The 18879-nt window shown below is 38.8% G+C and overlaps 1 protein-coding gene across 1 annotated transcript in view; it reads left to right on the forward strand.

The window, feature by feature from the left end:
- LOC139147551 (dynein axonemal heavy chain 5-like) overlaps positions 1–18879 on the forward strand; it is an 82366-nt gene that overhangs the window by 31393 nt on the left and 32094 nt on the right. Inside the window, 27 exon segments of the mRNA XM_070718677.1 lie at positions 320–427; positions 661–970; positions 1462–1598; positions 1973–2058; positions 3443–3971; positions 4418–4589; positions 5052–5197; positions 6289–6460; positions 6614–6886; positions 7376–7554; positions 8015–8111; positions 8512–8642; positions 8878–9079; positions 9786–10021; positions 10889–11107; positions 11497–11798; positions 12391–12631; positions 12931–13130; positions 13590–13907; positions 14547–14754; positions 15004–15165; positions 15559–15783; positions 16221–16393; positions 16671–16849; positions 17497–17684; positions 18067–18261; positions 18688–18822. Coding sequence (XP_070574778.1) covers positions 320–427; positions 661–970; positions 1462–1598; positions 1973–2058; positions 3443–3971; positions 4418–4589; positions 5052–5197; positions 6289–6460; positions 6614–6886; positions 7376–7554; positions 8015–8111; positions 8512–8642; positions 8878–9079; positions 9786–10021; positions 10889–11107; positions 11497–11798; positions 12391–12631; positions 12931–13130; positions 13590–13907; positions 14547–14754; positions 15004–15165; positions 15559–15783; positions 16221–16393; positions 16671–16849; positions 17497–17684; positions 18067–18261; positions 18688–18822 — 5523 coding nt within the window.

An 18879-nucleotide genomic window follows, 5' to 3' on the forward strand; every position in this document is an offset into this window, starting at 1 on the left:
GGGGGTCACCGTGCAAATTTTGGTACTAGAGAAACAAATTACCCAAGATTTACCGATATTAGAAATTCAAAATGGCAGCATCCCTGTGTTAACTCTATGAAGAATAATGAAAATTTTCGAATTTCGAAAAACTAAGCCTGTGAAAAGTTTTCTTTCACCAAGAGCTTTAAAATGAACCCCCACATGTGGTATATCAGAAGAGAATTGTAAAAGTTTGAGAGTCCAAATGTCTGTCCCCGAGGTGCGTTCTACCTTAAAGCAGCATTGTTTTCTAGTTGTCATTAACAAGTTTGTTTTTTTTCTATCATCTTCAATCAAGCTCGGTATGGTCGGCACAATTCCTGGACTGGTCAATGCTATCCGTATGATCCACAGCATCTCAAGATACTATAACACCAGGGAGAGAATGACATCGCTGTTTGTCAAGGTAAGTTTCATTCTTTCTAAAATCAAGCCCAGAGTTGTTCTTCTTTTGTTTATTTTTTGTTTATGTAGAATTCTCACCATAGTGTTGATCAAATGTTTTGAAAACGGGAATTCTCTTCGCAGCTTCAATCTTGGAACGTGCCCTCAAATGCCACAATGCATGTACACAATTAGGAAGAATTCAGTTCTACTGAGCTGTCCAACCAATCGTAAATTCTAATATTTACTTTTCAGGTCACCAATCAAATGATCACAGCCTGCAAATCCTACATCACCTGCAACGGAATGTACAACATCTGGGAGCAGCCCCGGGACGAAGTCATCGAGAAACTGCAGGCCTGCATCAAACTCAACCAGGAGTACCAGCGCTGCTTCCAGAAGACGAAGCAGAAACTGGAAACCATGCCGGAGGAGAGGCAGTTTGACTTCTCCGAGATGTACATCTTCGGGAAGTTTGACACCTTCCAGAGGCGACTTCTGAAAATCATCGATATCTTCGATACGATTCAGATCTACCTGCAGCTGGCTGACTGTAGAATTGAAGGTGAGTGAGTGAGATCAAGATTTCTCCAAGGGTTAATAGTACATCAATTCTGAGTCACCTTTCCACCCATCAGGCTATTTGGCCATCCAAGAACAACTGGAATAGTTTTCTAAGACTTATATATTTTGAATTCTTGTTCCACAATAATAGCATTGACATAATCAGAAAGGAAACTATCAGAAACTGCAATAAGAGCATTGACATAATCAGAAAGGAAACTATCAGAAAGTGATGTAATTAGCTTGTGTTGCCATGCATAATATAAATTACATGTTTCTGAAAAAAAATGAAAGCAAAGCGAAAAGTCAAATCAAGGCTGTTGAGTTTATTGAAAATTGCATTAATACATCATAAGAAAACCAGAATTTTGTATTTATTGTCACGTTTTGAAAACTACAACAATCAAGACAGAAAAAAATTAACATCATTATGAAAATATTCTGGTACTGTTGTTGAATATATGATTTACTTGTGGCAATTCTACCCCCTAGGCATGGAATTAATGGCAAACAGATTCCATGTCATCATGACCAGCATGAAGAAGAAACCGTACGATCCTTTGGATCAGAGAAAGATGGACTTTGACTCGGACTACGATGAATTTAAAAGACAGTGCTCTGAACTCCAGGTGAGAGCCCGGACTTGAACCGTCATCAAAACTTACACGTGAAACAACCAGTGTTATCAACATGTAGAGTTAGACCTGTGTACAGAAACTTGTAGATGGATAAACTGAACAAAAAAAGCAATTGAAAATGAGTTTTATCATATGCACCTGAAGTGCTTGTTTTGTTGAAACAGTAGCAACATTGACACATTGAAACCAAGTAACCAAGTAAGTAACCTTAGGCAGTATGTCAGCACCAGTCTGCTGATCCAACCACTTTTTACGGAGAAAAAATTTGAAATTTACACCTGATGAATTCTAATAATAATACTCTAAGTAATTATTATCAGTACTAGTGAGACAATATGTCAGCATTTCTTGTTTTTTATTTACAGACCCAGATCAAATCTTTCATGGACCATACATTTGACAAGATTCACAATGTTGGCAGAGCTCTGCTGCTGATCAAGAAATTTGAGAGGTGGGTATTAAACTCCGCTTTTGTCAACACAAGTGTCACAGTTTACAATGAATGCTTAATACAAGGTCATTTTGATAAAAGACGGTTATAGACGTGAAGTCAAGCTTTTCAGTGGCCCATGTGTCAAAGGAATTTATGACACCAAGAATCTTTCCATGTAACTTGTTTATAGACATAGATTTAAGGTGTACAGTTTTCCTTGTGAATTTTGCCCTGGATACGGCAAACTTCATCTCTGTCCAAATGGTTGGTGGTCATCTCTGCAAGAACTTTCATTGGAAAACCCTTATGTACACTGTAAATGTGACACAAACATGACTAACAATAAGTCATGTCTGTGTATTAGGCCGAACAAAAAAAATTGTGCTGTTCCGATAACCCGACCTACCCTATTTTTTACCTGCCGGCGGTCCTAAACTTTTTAAAGCGAGGTAAACACGGAAGTAAAAAAAAGAAAGAAAAAACCCCCAAAATCATGCGTTCTTTACTCGGCATTTGATTTTTGCTTGAACGAGGATGTCTTTTGTGGTTTTTTTTCCTTTTATGTACGGTACATTTTTCTGGAAATGTTATGGCCAGTGTCTGACCGCCCTGAACTCCTGAAAAATGCATATTTAAAAATAAAAATATTTTGGAAAAAAAATCCCTGCTGACCTACCTACCCTATTTTAAAAAACAATGTTATCGGAACAGCACAATTTTTTTTGCCTTAAAATACAAGTGTAAGGGCAGAAACATATATGGAATTCTTAAGGATGTGTATGCTATGAGAACAATGTCACCATGAAATAAAAGTGACATCCATTTCTTCTTTTGCCAAATGCATAAAACTCTGCCAGTAGCAGTTAACGGAAAAGACATTCTTCAGCCTAAAAAAACTTTAAAGTCCCTGCACATAGTTTTGAGATGATCTTCATTTAACCCTTTGAGCGCCAAAGTCAATTTTTGTCACCTTTATAAAATGTACCCCAGTCAAATTTTTTTCAGAATTTTGCCAAAATTTTGGTAAAAATTTATAGCCAATGAAATGTGATGTCCATTTGATCCAAAATTATAAAAAAAAATACAGAAAAATTCATAAAAATTGGTAAAATGTTGCACTAAACTTTTGGTGGAAAAAATCACAACACTCAAAGGGTTAATGTCTTCACCCATTAAAACACCATGTTAGGAAAATTCATGCTGACTCAGCTCTAATTCTGTCTGTCAAATACAATATGTTCCTGCATAAAAGTATACGGCAACCACAATATTGCAATGACACTCACAGAGAAGAATGTCAGAGATCAAATATCGATAGAAATATACAGTACTGTTATCTTAACAGATCATTAATTCTTAAGCAATATTTCTCATAAATGGTTGTCTTTATTGAATCGCATAGATTGAACATTGGAGACTTGGGCATTGAAGACAAATACTCCATCATCTTACAAAAATATGGAAGAGAAATTGACAACACATCACGCAACTACCAGAAGAATAAAAACGACCCACCAGTTGCAAGAGATCTACCACCAATCGCTGGCAAGATAATGTGGGCAAGGCAGATGTACAGACGGATCCAGGAGCCGATGGAAATATTCCAGCAGTTCCCGAACATCTTGCAAAGTCCGGAGGGAAAGAAGATTATCAAGAACTTCAACAAGCTCGCCAAGGTCTTAATGGAGTTTGAAGTTCTGTACCACCGCGCCTGGCTGCGTCAGGTGGAGGCGGCCAAGTCTGGCCTGCACGCGTCCCTGCTGGTCCGCCATCCCGAGAGCGGTGACCTGTATGTGAACTTTGACCCACAGATCTTGACCCTGATCAGGGAGACGGAGTGCATGGCGAGGATGGGGCTGGAAATCTCCATGGCAGCAAAGGGTTTGAGACAGAAGCAGGGCTATTTCAAAGAGAATTACAATAAACTACAGGTGAGTGGAATTGTATCTGAAAACAGGAACGACAGCTTTACCAGACATCAAACCCTACTTGATGGAAAAGGAAAATAGGATCAATTAGGCCAAAACTAAGTGTAAATACTTGTTGCATAAAAAGTTGATATTCAAAGAGTAGCTCATGAACATGTTTCATAAGTTCAAGTTTGCTGAAGATTAATTACAGAATGATGTAGTCGTACGATAATTAAGTACTGTAATAGATGATACGTAGGGGCTTAAGAAAGTGAAAATTTGATTCTGTGTATACTAGAATGACTTTGTTTTTCAGTAAAGAGACTGTGAACAAACCACACGGTAAAGACCTGTAAACCTCAAGACGTATACACATATTGAAATATCAGAAATATCAGTGAATCCAGACATCCATTTGCTATGTATCTGTGCCCTCATTTGACTTTTTTCACTTTTGTTTTGTACAGATGTTACTGTCCGAAGTGAAACGTGTCCGCGCCAAGATCCATGTAGCTTTTGAACCCCTGATGGCGCCACACCTGTCCAAACTGGATGAGGCCATTGACCCCGGCCTGACCACGCTGACATGGACTAGCATGACCATCGATTCCTATGCAGACAATGTCTATGACTCTCTAGGTAATGTTGCACATCCCTTCTCATACACTTTGAGGTTTCTTTCTCTTTGATGGCGTGGCCCATTCTGTTGGTTCTAGGACATGTACCTTTGAACATTTACACGACACTCCCAAACCCTATTCCTAACTCTGGCTTATGGGAACTATCCTGTCAGTAAATGTCTAGGGGTAACCACCCTGAAATTATTTCATTCAATGCCATTCTCTTTACGTACGTGTATTTCTGCTGTGGTGAATTATGCCTTCAAAGTCTGTTTTTGAATCGTCCAAAACTTTACCCTATGGTACACAGTGACTCACTTTCTCAGTAACCTTTTTATGTGCTGCTCAATTTTAAGCTTGCATTATGTTGTATGAATATTAGTCGAATCAATCCAAGCCAGAAGACTAAATTGAAATTTGGATAGTATTGTTGAAATTAGCAAACCTAACTTGTTTCTGGTTTTTTCTTCTGTCATTGCAGGTGATCTTGAACTGTTGATGGACCGTGCCAATGACCTTGTACAATTCCGTATCAATTCTGTCCTGCAAGACATGAGTACAATCTTGCTCTGTGAACTTCCAGAGGAGGAACCGTGGACTGTGGAAAAATTCCTCGAGAAAACACAGGTAAAATGAAACAGCTCAATTCTGAATTTACATATTTTGAGAGCATCTGTCTGTAATATCAACATACCTTAAGGTAGCTACATACCTTTTAGACACTTTCAGATTTTTATTTTTTTCATAATTGAACACGTCCCAAACCCCGATACAGTATACATTTTCTGAAAGCCCTGATATAGAGCTATCCGACCAAGCACAGTACACGGTCATTATTTGCATAGGAGTCACGTGACAAGCGTTTTGCTGAACCTTCCAAAAATCGGTTTTTCCCGCCCTATGCGAACACGCTGCAAGATTTCCGGTTGGAATTTCTTCATTGACAAGCCTTGACAATATCCTTCAAAACCGTGTCTGGGATTTTCTTTATATGCCTTTGTTTTTTTTAATGCGCTCTTAAAGGCGTTAGATGAAGGTGCTTTTCAAGGAATTTTAATTATCACGCCATATAATTTGAATGGAGCCTCCGGGAAAAAATCGCAGACACTGTTTTGAAGGATATTGTCAAGGCTTGTCAATGAAGAAATTCCAACCGGAAATCTTGCAGCGTGTTCGCATAAGGCGGGAAAAACCGGTTTTTTGAAGCTTCAGCAAAACGCTTGTCACGTGACTCTTATGCAAATAATGACCTTGTACTGTGCTTGGCCGGATAGCTCTATATCAGGGCTTTCAGAAAATGTATACTTCATTGGGGTTTGGGACGTTTTCAATTGAGAAAAAAATAAAAATCTGAAAGTGTCTAAAAGGTATTTAGCTACCTTATTCAAATGCTGATCCAACCACAGAAGTTATGCTTAGTCAGATAGATTTTAATTGCATTTCAGTCTTCACGTTAACTTCACTTGATTGTTTTTGCTTTCATAGTGCACTTTTTGAACTTCTGTTATGTGTAGCATTGCCCTTTGTTGTTAGAAAACACAACACACTGGTTTTGAGCCTTACAAAACTTGCCGAAAATGCAGACAAACAAAAATATGTGATTTGCCAGTAATATTTTACAGATTGTGAAAAGTTTTTTTTTATGAAACTTGCAGAGCAAATAAATATCGAGCAAAAAAATTAACGTTTCTGAAAATTTTCTCCTCTCTTGTCACCAGGAATTGTGCAACAGGGGTGCCATCACTCTGCAAATTAAAAGCACACAGGTAGAAGAGGCTGCAAACGAGCTAATCAACATGCTGATCATTGATGAACAGGAAGACGATGATGAAGAGATGGAAGAAGAGCACAAAGAAAAAGAGAAAGATGAGGATGAGGATGAAGACGAAGGTTAGATCATAAAAGATCAAACTTTATTGTATTTCAATTTTCTATATTCAATTTATTATCGCCCAACTCTATGCAAATAGCATGACACTTCTGCTACTTGGCAAATCTGAAAGAGCCATTTTAGTGATGCTGAAATTTTTTTTTATTCAACAGATGAAGATTCAGAGAAAAAGCGCCGCCATAGCGACACCGCCTCCCGGGGCAGTGGACGCAGTCACAGCAGACACACATCCAGGGTGCAGTCGGCGGCCGCTGTGACCTTGGCCAAGAAAAAGAGGGAACAGAGAGAAACGCTGGAAGAGTCCGCCCAGGAACTCTTGTCCCATTTCAATCATCGCAACCTGGACGCCATCTTGAAAGTGACGCGTTCAACCCTGGACTCAATCAGAAGACGTATTACATCAAGTTCTCATCTGGCGTATGTTGGTGAGTTTTGAAATGGATGAATTGTTAAAATGAATGCTGCTAAGGAAAGAGGCATGTCAGTCACCAAAATTCTGATCTGTACAGCGCATGTAACTTTCAAAGTCAGTAACACCAGTGCAAGGTGAATTAATCAACACATGCGTGGTTGAACCTTATGACTCACTGTCAATAAAGTGTTTCTAGAACTTCTCTCAGATGGAAAAAAGAACCAATAATGCACATATGTTGTCATACATCCTTTCTTTTAAGGTAATTTTGATTTCAAGTTAATGAGTAGTGATAACAAACTTGAGAAACTATTTGTTGAGGAAGGGTAATATTTATACATTAGTGAGAAAAAGATGAGTTATACCGGTGCTCTGTCAGGAAATTACAAGAGTTTTGCAAACCAAGATTCATTTTACTGACAAGAGATTGAAATAAGTCAGAAGTTGCAGCACCATGTACAGGAAATGTCTGACTCAGCTTCTTTGCCATTTCTTTTCACAGAGGAGGACAAAAGCAAGAAGGAATCTCCGTTCTTCCGTTGTAACGTTGCCCTGGCCATTCCGCTGATCGTGATGCAGCCAGCGCTGGATGAGGTACAGCAGTGTGTCAACAAAGCGGCACAGATGGTTCTGAGCGTGGCCAAGGGTGTGGCACAATGGTCCAAGGAGAGAAAGAAGAAGGTAAGATGCAAATGATGATGTGTCAAACAGTAAAAGTCTCTTCGATTTTCAAATGGTCCTCGTTGTTTTGGCTTTAGAGATGTTCTATTTTGAAGTGAAATGAAGTTAGTATAAATGTGTGTAAAATTTCTGCATCTGTTGCTTATTAATAGAATGACAGAGAGAGAGAGAGAGAGAGAGAGAGAGAGAGAGAGAGAGAGAGAGAGAGAGACTCTCAAAGCAAATGTTAAAGTTAGGAGTATTTCTGCACTCCTTCTATGTAAATAGAAGACCGTGTAAAGGTGTTAGATGCCTGAAAAAGGTATGAAAAGGACATTGGTAGTAGAGTGAAAATTTCAAATTGCGATGTATGAATTGCAAAGAAATCTTCCTGGGGAATGGAATCGACATTGACGGTACAACAGAATTGGTGTGGACAATTTGAAAGAATTTTGAAATATTAGCACGTTATTCTTTGCAGAAAAAGCAAGATGACGTACACAGTGAAGACCGTGAAAGGCGTGGCAGTGTCATCAGTATGGCACACTCTGAGAGCTCTGCATCATCCAGACTTAAAGGTAAGATTTCCGTGTCTTTCTGAGTAATCCACCAAAATGATAGTGATGGGGCTATAAGTTATGTTGAACTGCAGTCAGTCAGTCTTGCAAATTTTACTCAGATTGAAATGAGAGATAGAAACTCAACAATTAGTTTGATATAATTGAATTATTTATACAAGGGACAGCCTGTTTAAATAGGATTGTTGGGTACCAACATGAAAAGGCTTGTACCGTATTGCTTTCTTGTAAGTTGTTGGCTGAAAGTTTTTGGCTCTGTAGGCAAAGATTTTTAAACAGCGCCCCCAATGGCAGGATCTGAAAACAATATCAGGATCAATTCAAATGGTTAAATATATGCCAGCAAGTTGAGAACAGGGCTCTATTTCTTATTTTGAGCTATTTTTTTCTATCAAAATAGGTAAAAGTGAAGATCCATATTCAATGGCACCAGCTCAGCCTAAGAACAACTACTTCAAGAATGTCAGCGAGAACAAAGAAATTGCCAAGTTGGTATCGCTTCTCTCAACAGCCATTAACTCCCAGAAGAAGGTGAGTAAATTAATCAAGTGTGGTGGTTTGATAAAATGATTATCACAGGTAAAAATTGCTTTTGTTTGTAAAGCTGCGATTCTGTTATGAAAACCTACACCAATTGAAAGTGTAGGTATATAAAGTGTTTCTGAGCGAATTCTGAACGAGAGAAATAACATATGTACTGGACATCGACAATACAAAAAGCATGCATCCAACTTTAATGTTGATGTCTTCCCTTTTTACCTGACAGGAAGTAACCACAGCGCTGGATCGGTTCAAACACTACCACGAAATCTGGCAGAAAGAGCGAGATGAAACTCTGGAAGAGTTTATGAAGGAAGATCCAAAACTTGGTGATTTCAACGCCATGATTCTCTATTACATTGACCTTGAAAACCAAGTCAGGGATGAACCCGAGTTCTACAATGTGGGCGCCATTGCTTTGTACACACGTAAGTATGGACAGAAAAGTTGAGGAAACTTTCAAAAAATATCTTAATGAGAGATAGATACTTTATAATGTAAGTTACCGTGTTGGCATTTTCCTCATTCTTTTATTTTTTTTCAATTCGAAGTAAATTTTGTTACAAGAATTGTCTTTGCCTTCTAGTTTCACAGCCTCTCAAAGTTTTAAAACTTACCATAACCTATTAAGGAGCTATCTTGTATGTCAATTTTCGATATCAAAAAGGATTTTCAGGTTTTTTCCTCTGCAGCACAAAAACATTGATTCATTAATGTACAGGTAAATTGTAAATCGCAATCTAAAAATGACCACGGTGAACACAGCTCACCGCCAAGAGACACACAAAGCTTGCCAAGGAAGAAAATTAATGTTTACAGACTATAGCTACGCTTAAGATATTTGAAATATTGAGAAATAAAATATCATGAATGAACATACTGTACCGAAAAAGACAAAAAATTTTTTATCCTGTCTTTGAATTTGCTAAATATCCTACTTGAATGTATGTCATAATATCAAATTGAAGTACTCCAACTAATTGCGGTCAATGATTTATTTTTGCCTTACCAAATTTTGTAAATGTTATGATAAGGATTGGAATTTTGGTATGCTGGAGTTGATAAGGTGTTTTCTAATTATTAGAATCGCAGTGATTACATAAAACGAACTTGATCTTCTGTTGCCAATTACAGAAAACTTGAAGCTTGCTTTGACCACCGAAACCCGCGCCTGGGTCATCCACTTCGGGAAGTACTGCAACGACAAGTATCGCACCATGATGGAAGAGACCTTCAACTTCATCGAGGACATCACAAAGCGGCTGAGCAGACCGATAAAGGACTTGGATGACATCCGGGTGGCCATGAAAGCACTGAAGGACATCCGGGAAAATGAAATCCGCATTGACATGGAAATCGGGCCCATTGAGGTGAGTGTGGATTGTGAAATAGGTTTATCCTACATTTCGCACACGTCAACAGTTGAAAAATTAAACCAAGACCTTACGTCTGCAGTATCTTAACATCATATGAACCGTCATTAAGCAATGTTTTTGTAGATTTACTGACTTCAAAAAACCCTACTTGTGAGTTCTCCCGAACCATTTACTATTGTGCAGATGCAATTCCAACATCATTTCTTTAGGGTTTGTGTCGTAACATTTTCTCGAGAGGTGACATGAATTGTAAAGTCAGATTTCTGATGAAAATAAATTCAATGCGCTGACGTCTTGGATCATGATTTCATTTGCTCTGACCTGTGAATTTGACGTTTTACAATTCCAACAGACCAGTAAATACTAATCATATTCTGTCATACTGTAGGATAAGATTACCACAATAGCCTTTAGATCACTGAATTTAGCTGGATACCTAAGGTGGGTATCATCATCACATAGAAAAAGCATTTGCTCACCACTAATGAATCACATACAGGGTTTTCCACAAGGGGATTTGTAGGGTTCGCCTCTCCTCTGTTTTTTTGTACAATCTATTTATATGTTTATAACCATACAAGTGAATGCATTTTCACAACAAAGAAATATGCAAATTGTGTATTGTTATGTAAATTGGCCTCCCTGTGTTTTTCCAAGCTGTGGAAAACCCTGATCATGTATTCTTAAAGGCCTGTGCTGGCGCCAGATAGTCTTGCAAGGAAATATACTTACTAGATTACAATTTCAATTGAAAAGAAAAGGCTATGACACGTCCATAATCCTCTTACAGACTAGAACAAACTTGATCCCGGGGATCAAGTCCCTGGCCTTTAACCCGATCTGTGTATGTTTGTATTCCAGGAATCCTATGCCATGATGCACAAATATGAACTTGCCGTGGCCAAGGAAGAGTCAGAAAGAGTGGACTCCTTGAGATATTCCTGGGAATTGTTGGTTGCCTTGGCATCAGAGAGATCTGGCTACCTGCTCAAGATACAGCCTCAATTCCGTGGCAACCTGATTGAAAACGTCAAAGTATTCATCGTCGACTGTGACAAGTTTTATGAAGAGTATGATACAGTAAGTACTGTCTGGCTTAGAACTAAGAGTTTCTGTAGATATTGAAGGATATAAAGGATTGCTTTGTGCTTTCAAAAATTTACAATTATATGCAATAGTTTTGATATTCCATTCACCCTGCATCTGGGAAAAGTACCAAATTCGGGTTCCCCTTTTGCTTTGACATGGGTGCTGCCATTGGATGACTTTGAAGAGAAAATCCTATTTTTCTTCCCATGACCATGGAGGTAGGAAGACACCACCTACCTCCATGCCATGACAAAAACTTTGCAATTTGTGCAGTTGCATGAAGATGATTTTCCAAGAGTTTGTTAGATGTCTGATAAGAAATGTTGATAAAGTGCACGCTCCATAAATTCACTGGAAATTCCCATTCACCATCCATATAGGTTGGTCCCATGGTACCAGGCGTACCACCAAAGGAAGCTAGCGACAGACTGGTGATTTTCCAGAACAACTTTGACACCCTGTATCGCAAGTACATCACCTACACTGGCGGAGAAGATCTGTTTGGTCTGCCCGTGACGTCCTACCCCAAACTGCTGGAGATCAAGAAACAGCTGACCCTCCTCCAGAAACTGTACAGCTTGTACAATGATGTCATCGACAGGGTCAATGGGTACTATGACTTTTTGTGGACTGATGTGGACATCGAGAAAATCAATAACGAACTGCAAGACTTCCAAAACAGGTAAAATATCTAGATACTCTCATCATTAGCTAATGTCTGAGTTCTGTTGGATATCTAGATTGTCAACCTAGCAGGTTACATCTTAGATATGTTTGATCCCATAGTGAGGAATGTTCTCATTGAGTTACCTAAATCTTATCATAGTTTAACCCTTTCACCACCATGGTTTGGCCCAATTTCATTGTTATCAATGTTTACTGTGGACCTGTTCACAGGGAATCGGGGTTGAACAGGTTAAGTTCTGAAAGTACCGGTACATGTAATTTCAGATACTGTAAATTCCTTACTTATGTGCTGAGATGTAGGATCACAATGATGGTACAACTCGATGAAGTTTGGTTTTGTTACCATCCCTGACGACCAATGTTTTTTGTTATTTGTTTCTACTGACTCTTCTAAAATCGACAGAGAGTGTCATATCCTGCTGCTGGTACTTTCAAAGTTGATTAATAAATGTGAAAAATTGTACAAATCCATATACTGTTATAATAACGGCGATCATAATTTCAAGAAAAGACCAAGCAAACAGAATTCAAAAAATGTGCATTGAGTAGTATCCCAATAAGATCGTCTATTTCTCTGTGGAATACAGATGTCGCAAACTCCCCCGAGCTCTGAAGGAGTGGCCGGCATTCAACGACCTCAAGAAGACCATCGATGACTTCAATGAAACGTGTCCGCTGCTGGAACTGATGACAAACAAGGCCATGAAGCCCCGTCACTGGACTCGCATGCAGGAAACGACTGGCCATGTCTTTGATGTGGAACGAGAGGACTTCACCCTCCGTGAAATCATGAGAGCTCCCCTCTTGCAATACAAAGAAGATATTGAGGTAAAATTTCACTCTAATCAGGCTGTGATGACATGCTGAAAATGGCTATTTTGCCATAATGTGGTTAGCAAACCAAGAAACTCTCTGATAACTTAGTAGAACATACCGGTACACAAGAAATTTTCAGTAATTATGGTTACTGCATCTGTAAGGGAATTGATATTCTTATCATGATGTTTGATTATGAATGTGTCAGTGCATTATGGGATACACACAACCACGACCCCCGACCCCATACTGGGATGTTGTACTGACGAGTTGAAACTTCCAACACGTTATTTTCAAATTGATCTTTCCAGGATATTTGCATCTCAGCTGTCAAAGAGAAGGATATTGAAGCCAAACTGAAGCAGGTCATTGCTGACTGGAGCTCACAAGTTCTCACCTTCGGCAACTTTAAGAATCGTGGTGAGCTTCTGCTCAGAGGAGACAACACATCTGAGATTGTGAGTCTGATGGAAGACAGCTTGATGGTTCTAGGTTCGTTGCTAAGCAACAGGTATGCATAAACAGATTGTTTATTTCTAATTGGATTCCAGCAAAACAGACTAGCAGATTCACTTGTTTTGCTTCTATTTTCCTTGTCAAAATTTTATTATCTCTCATTTTGGATACGTCTTCTGTGAAATCTTGTCCTTTCTGGCATTTTATCAATTGCAACTTGCCAGTTATCCACACATATTTTTAACATCAAGGCAAACATTTCTTGGCAGAAGTCACCTGTCCATCCACAGCCATTTTGAATATCAAATTTGGTTTCTGGTATCAATGGTAAAGCATGGGACAAAGGAGATTCTTTCTCTGAACATTTTGAAGAACAGCTCAGTTTTATAACATTTGCGTAGTTTAAAGAAATCTGACTCCATTCAGATGATCAACAATCTGGATGAAATTTTGCTACCACAAGAACAACTTCGGAAACAATCTCATTCATGTCACCATTGCACCTCAACAACAGGTACAATCAACCATTCAAGAAGAACATCCAACTGTGGGTTCAGAATCTGTCCAACACTACGGACATCATTGAAAACTGGATGCAGGTGCAGAACCTGTGGGTGTATCTGGAGGCCGTGTTTGTCGGCGGCGACATCGCCAAGCAGCTACCCAAGGAGGCCAAGAGATTCTCCCAGATTGACAAGTCCTGGGTGAAGATAATGACAAGAGCTCATGAAAACCCCAACGTCGTACAGTGCTGTGTTGGTGACGAGACCATGGGCCAGCTGCTGCCCCATCTCCTTGAACAGTTGGAGCTTTGTCAGAAATCTCTGACTGGGTAAGTTTTGTCAATTGGATTTGTCTATTGTGAAATTTAACCCTCTCAACACTATGGTTTGGCCCAAACCCTTTGTTATCAATGGTGCTTGTCGACCTTTTACAGTGAGTTAGGGGTGAACAAGTTTATTTCCAATTTTCCCCTTTCACCACTGAAGATTGGTACATCCCCATGGTTGTCAGCAAGGTGGAAAGGTCCATACACAGAAAAATAGGGGCGTGAAAGGTTTCAACTCTTTACAGCAGTGATTGAAGAGGTGCTATTCTTTGAAATCTAAGAAAATTTTGATCTGTGTAACGTGTTCACTATTGTTTTTGAAAGAGGAGTGAAAGAAATAGCTTTGTTCATTTTTATCTTTGCTTTTTCCAAACGAAAGATTGTAAAACATTGAAGTATTTTGTGAAGATGTGCAATATGTACATAGAAATATATGATAAGAATGGTGTGTCGTCCTGTATTTATGTACAGCACCATTTTACAGTAAAATTCTTAAGCATACAGTGTAAGTGCTTCTATTTACTAGTATATACCACACACCTAGGGCTGCATGTTATAATTGCTGCCCTCTACAGGCAAGAGAATTGTATATGATATATACAAAGTAAAGTATAATCTAAACCTTTTTTCTCTTTTTGACAGTTACCTTGAAAAGAAACGTCTACTGTTCCCAAGATTCTTCTTTGTATCTGATCCAGCACTGTTGGAAATCCTGGGTCAGGCCAGTGACTCTCACACCATTCAGGCTCATCTTCTCAGTGTCTTTGATAACATCAAGACTGTGAAATTCCACGACAAGGACTATGACAGAATGCTGGGTATTTTGTCATCGGAAGGTGAAACCATAGATGTAAGCGTAGCCCCCTCATTATCCACTCATTCACCCCCAAAAGTTAATGGTTAGGTCCTGTTTTTTGTGTCGTTTTCTGGAAGTGCAAATTTATCATGCTTGCTCATTTAACTAAAAATTTGGGAATTTTTTCAAAATTTCAATTTGTACCTTTGTACCTTTTACCAAACAGATAGAGAAGTCAGTAGTTCTTCCTGCATGTTTTTTATAAAAATGACATTTTTTCAACTTTCCTTCTTCCTCTTGTAGCTTGAAAAACCAGTGCGGGCAGAAGGCAACGTTGAGATCTGGTTGATGAGCTTGCTGCAGATGTCCCAGCATTCATTGCACGTCGTCATCCGTACAGCAGCCATAGCTGTGCAGGACTCCAGCTTCCAGTTGATTGAATTCCTGAACACATACCCTGCACAGGTGAGTCGAAAGACAGACATACTGAGATTAGGCCTTCAGTCTGATCAGACACTCACCTTCATGTCATGCATATTCCTTTTCAGATTTGCATCTGTCAGAATATTTAAATTTTAACTAGTACTCAAGTAGTGATATACCTAAAAGTTATATTTTACAACTGACGATTCCCATCTTTCAGAAGAGAAATTATAGACCAATCATAACACTTATAGTTTGATTCCAGCTGCATTTTTAAACAGCGCCCTCGTGGAGCAAGTATGATATTCTTTTGTTTTCATCCATGGATATCTATTTTGTTTTATACCTCTAGGCAGCAGAATGTTATCAGATGCTATCATGTCTTGTTTACATATTCAAAACCATTTAATCACATTTCTATTCACTTTATCCTAGGTTGGCTTGCTTGGAATTCAGATGATTTGGACAAGAGATGCACAGGAAGCCCTGACCAATGCCAAGTATGACCGCAAGGTCATGCAGCAAACCAACCAGGCCTTCTTGGAGTTACTGAATGTTCTCATTGACATGACAACCAAAGACTTGAAGAAAGTGGAGAGAACCAAGTATGAGACTCTGATCACCATCCACGTACATCAGAGAGATATCTTTGATGATCTGGTATGTGATTTTCAGATTGTAAATGACGCTTGCGTTCTTAATCTCATTGACATGATATCCAGGTACATTGAACTGTGTGACAGTGTTATGTGAAGTTTGGTACAAGTCGAAGCCATAACGGTGTCATCTTCTAGTGGAAGTTTGAATTTGTTACTGACGATAATGATAATGATAATGATGATGATAACTCCACCTGCAAGACGTTGCTGTTGATAAATGTCAAAAAAGAAGAATAGATTCAAGCAAATGCAATACATTGGCATATTCTTCTTTGTATCTTCAGCTGTCCAAAAAACTGATAAAACAAACCAATATTTAATAAGATTGCTGCTCACAAAGTGTCCAAGTTGAACATTATTGAACTCATTATATCATTACATATAGAGGCATTATCACGGAAGAACTCAAAAACATGCGTGCACTCTTCTCTTCCATAGTGTCGTATGCACATCAGAACACCCACAGACTTTGAGTGGCTGAAACAGTCACGTTTCTATTTCAACGAAGACAATGACAAGATGGTGGTCTCCATCACGGATGTGGACTTCATCTACCAGAATGAGTTCTTGGGATGTACAGAGCGTCTTGTAATCACACCGCTGACTGACAGGTGAGACAGCAAACATACATGATCATTTACATCAGAAGTGGACAAAATATCACTTGTTAGTGGTGGAGGAAAGCTGAATGTTTTCCCTCCGTCTTTTATGAACATGTCTAACAGAGTGAAGAAAGCTCAGTTTTGACAGATCTTATGAAAGGTGTACTGTTTACTGGTTGATAGGATTTCAGTTGAACCCTTTTCAAATCTTTAACTGAAACTTTATTGTTTGCCAGTGTCAGGAATACCTGAAACTCAAACAAAATTCATGATTTTCATCTTACAGATGTTACATCACCTTGGCCCAAGCCCTCGGAATGAGCATGGGCGGTGCTCCAGCAGGTCCCGCCGGTACCGGCAAGACAGAAACCACAAAGGATATGGGACGTGCCCTCGGCAAATACGTTGTTGTGTTCAACTGCTCTGATCAGATGGACTACCGTGGTCTGGGACGTATCTACAAAGGTAAAAGTTATACACTCCATTCTTATTGATGCTATTTCAGAAACTAGAATGCTGATAAGAAATATCGTTCTGCATTCTGCTACATGGCCGTCTTTTTCCTATCATAAAAAATGTTGTGGGTAATTTCATGTCCCAGTTCCCTAATAAGAAAAAACATAAAAGCATAATAGTAGACACATCTTCAACAACCAAATATTGTTGTTTCTATAGTCGAAAGCAGAAGCACCTTTCTGCACTTTAACATCTCTTTGAATGTTAAGGTAGTGTGTGCCTCAAAAGTGAAAGACTGAAAATTTTTGCTCAAATTTTCCTCAATGAAACTTTTCACCATTTTCTTGCCAAATCGAAAATAGAAATCAGTCACCGCATAAAGTTAAATTCTAGAGAAACAAACTACCTAACCTACCAATATTTGAAATTCAAAATGGCCGCCATGTATCTACGGGGAAATATAAAATTTTAGATTTTCGAAAAACTAAGTATGTGAAAATTTTCCTAACTCCAAGAGCTTTAAGTGAGTTCCACAAGTGGTAGATCAGAAAAGAATTGTAAAAATTTGAGAGTCCAAATTTCTGTCCCCTAGGTGCATGCTACCTTAAAACATGCAGTCTCGCTTACTAATGCACATTTCTTGTCCTTGTCATCAGGTCTTGCCCAGTCTGGTAGCTGGGGTTGTTTTGATGAGTTCAACCGTATTGAGTTGCCTGTGTTGTCGGTGGCAGCACAGCAGATTGCCATCGTACTGGCTGCAAAGAAAGAAAGGAAGAAGGCTTTCATTTTCACCGACGGTGACAATGTGGACCTCAACCCAGAATTTGGTATCTTCTTGACTATGGTGAGTGAGTTAGTCTGAGAGGGGGATTATCATCATGTAAAAATGTAGGAACATCAGAAGATCATGAGTACTCTTTGGTACAAGTTACAAACTCCATAAAACGTGAAGGAATAATCCATTTTTCTTTTATAAGTATCTTTCCATGTTCAGACGTCTCACTAATATCATTTGAGCTTTTAATTAATTTTTGTGCTGTACACAGAGTTGAGTCAAAATATCAGAAATTTGCAAGTAAATAGTCTATGCAGCTTTGTGTTGCCTGATGTTGTTAGCAATCATCGCTTTCTTTCATGATTTTATGTACAGCATCATCTTATTCTCAGCAACAAAAAGATACATTTTGGATTAATATACGCTTCTGGCATCTTGTTACTCTTTCTAGAATCCTGGTTATGCCGGTCGTCAGGAACTGCCGGAGAACCTCAAGATCAACTTCCGTACCGTTGCCATGATGGTGCCGGACCGTCAGATCATCATCCGTGTCAAACTAGCCAGCTGTGGTTTCATGGAGAACATCATCCTGGCCAGGAAATTCTACACTCTGTACAAACTTTGTGAGGAACAGTTGACCAAACAGGTAAGAGTTTCACGTCACGGTTTGAAACATGCTTTAAATAATTTGAAAAATTTGTTTCATCCTTATTGTAAAAGAGAACAATGTACTAAAAGCAAAAAAGGACCTATTCTTGTTATTTTTTGGTAACTTATTTTTAAATGATAGTACTGTACTGTAAACTGGCAACAACAGTGTATTGATTAGCATTGATTATCATGTAGTAGTTGTAATATTTTATGACAAGGACATGAGGACTTACTGCCCTCCCTGCCAAGTGGACTTGTATGTCGGCTCAAAAAAAAATTAACATGACAGTTATCCTCTGTTTTGAAAACGTTACAGGTTTCATTCATTGACAATTATTCAAATCTAAGATTGTAAAGTGCTGTGTATTTAGTGTATCCGTCATACCAATGATCAAATTTGGTCAAATTTTGCCCCTACCAGGTCCACTATGACTTTGGTCTGCGAAACATTCTGTCATGTCTGAGAACACTTGGAGCTAACAAGAGAGCCAATCCCACCGATAGTGAGAGTACAATTGTCATGAGAGTCTTGAGAGATATGAATTTGTCTAAGCTGGTGAGTAAAACATTGGAACCTCTTGATTTCTGTCTGTCTGTCTGTCTGTCTGTCTGT

This window comes from Ptychodera flava, chromosome 13, assembly GCF_041260155.1.
Source record: "Ptychodera flava strain L36383 chromosome 13, AS_Pfla_20210202, whole genome shotgun sequence".
Lineage (NCBI taxonomy): Eukaryota > Metazoa > Hemichordata > Enteropneusta > Ptychoderidae > Ptychodera > Ptychodera flava.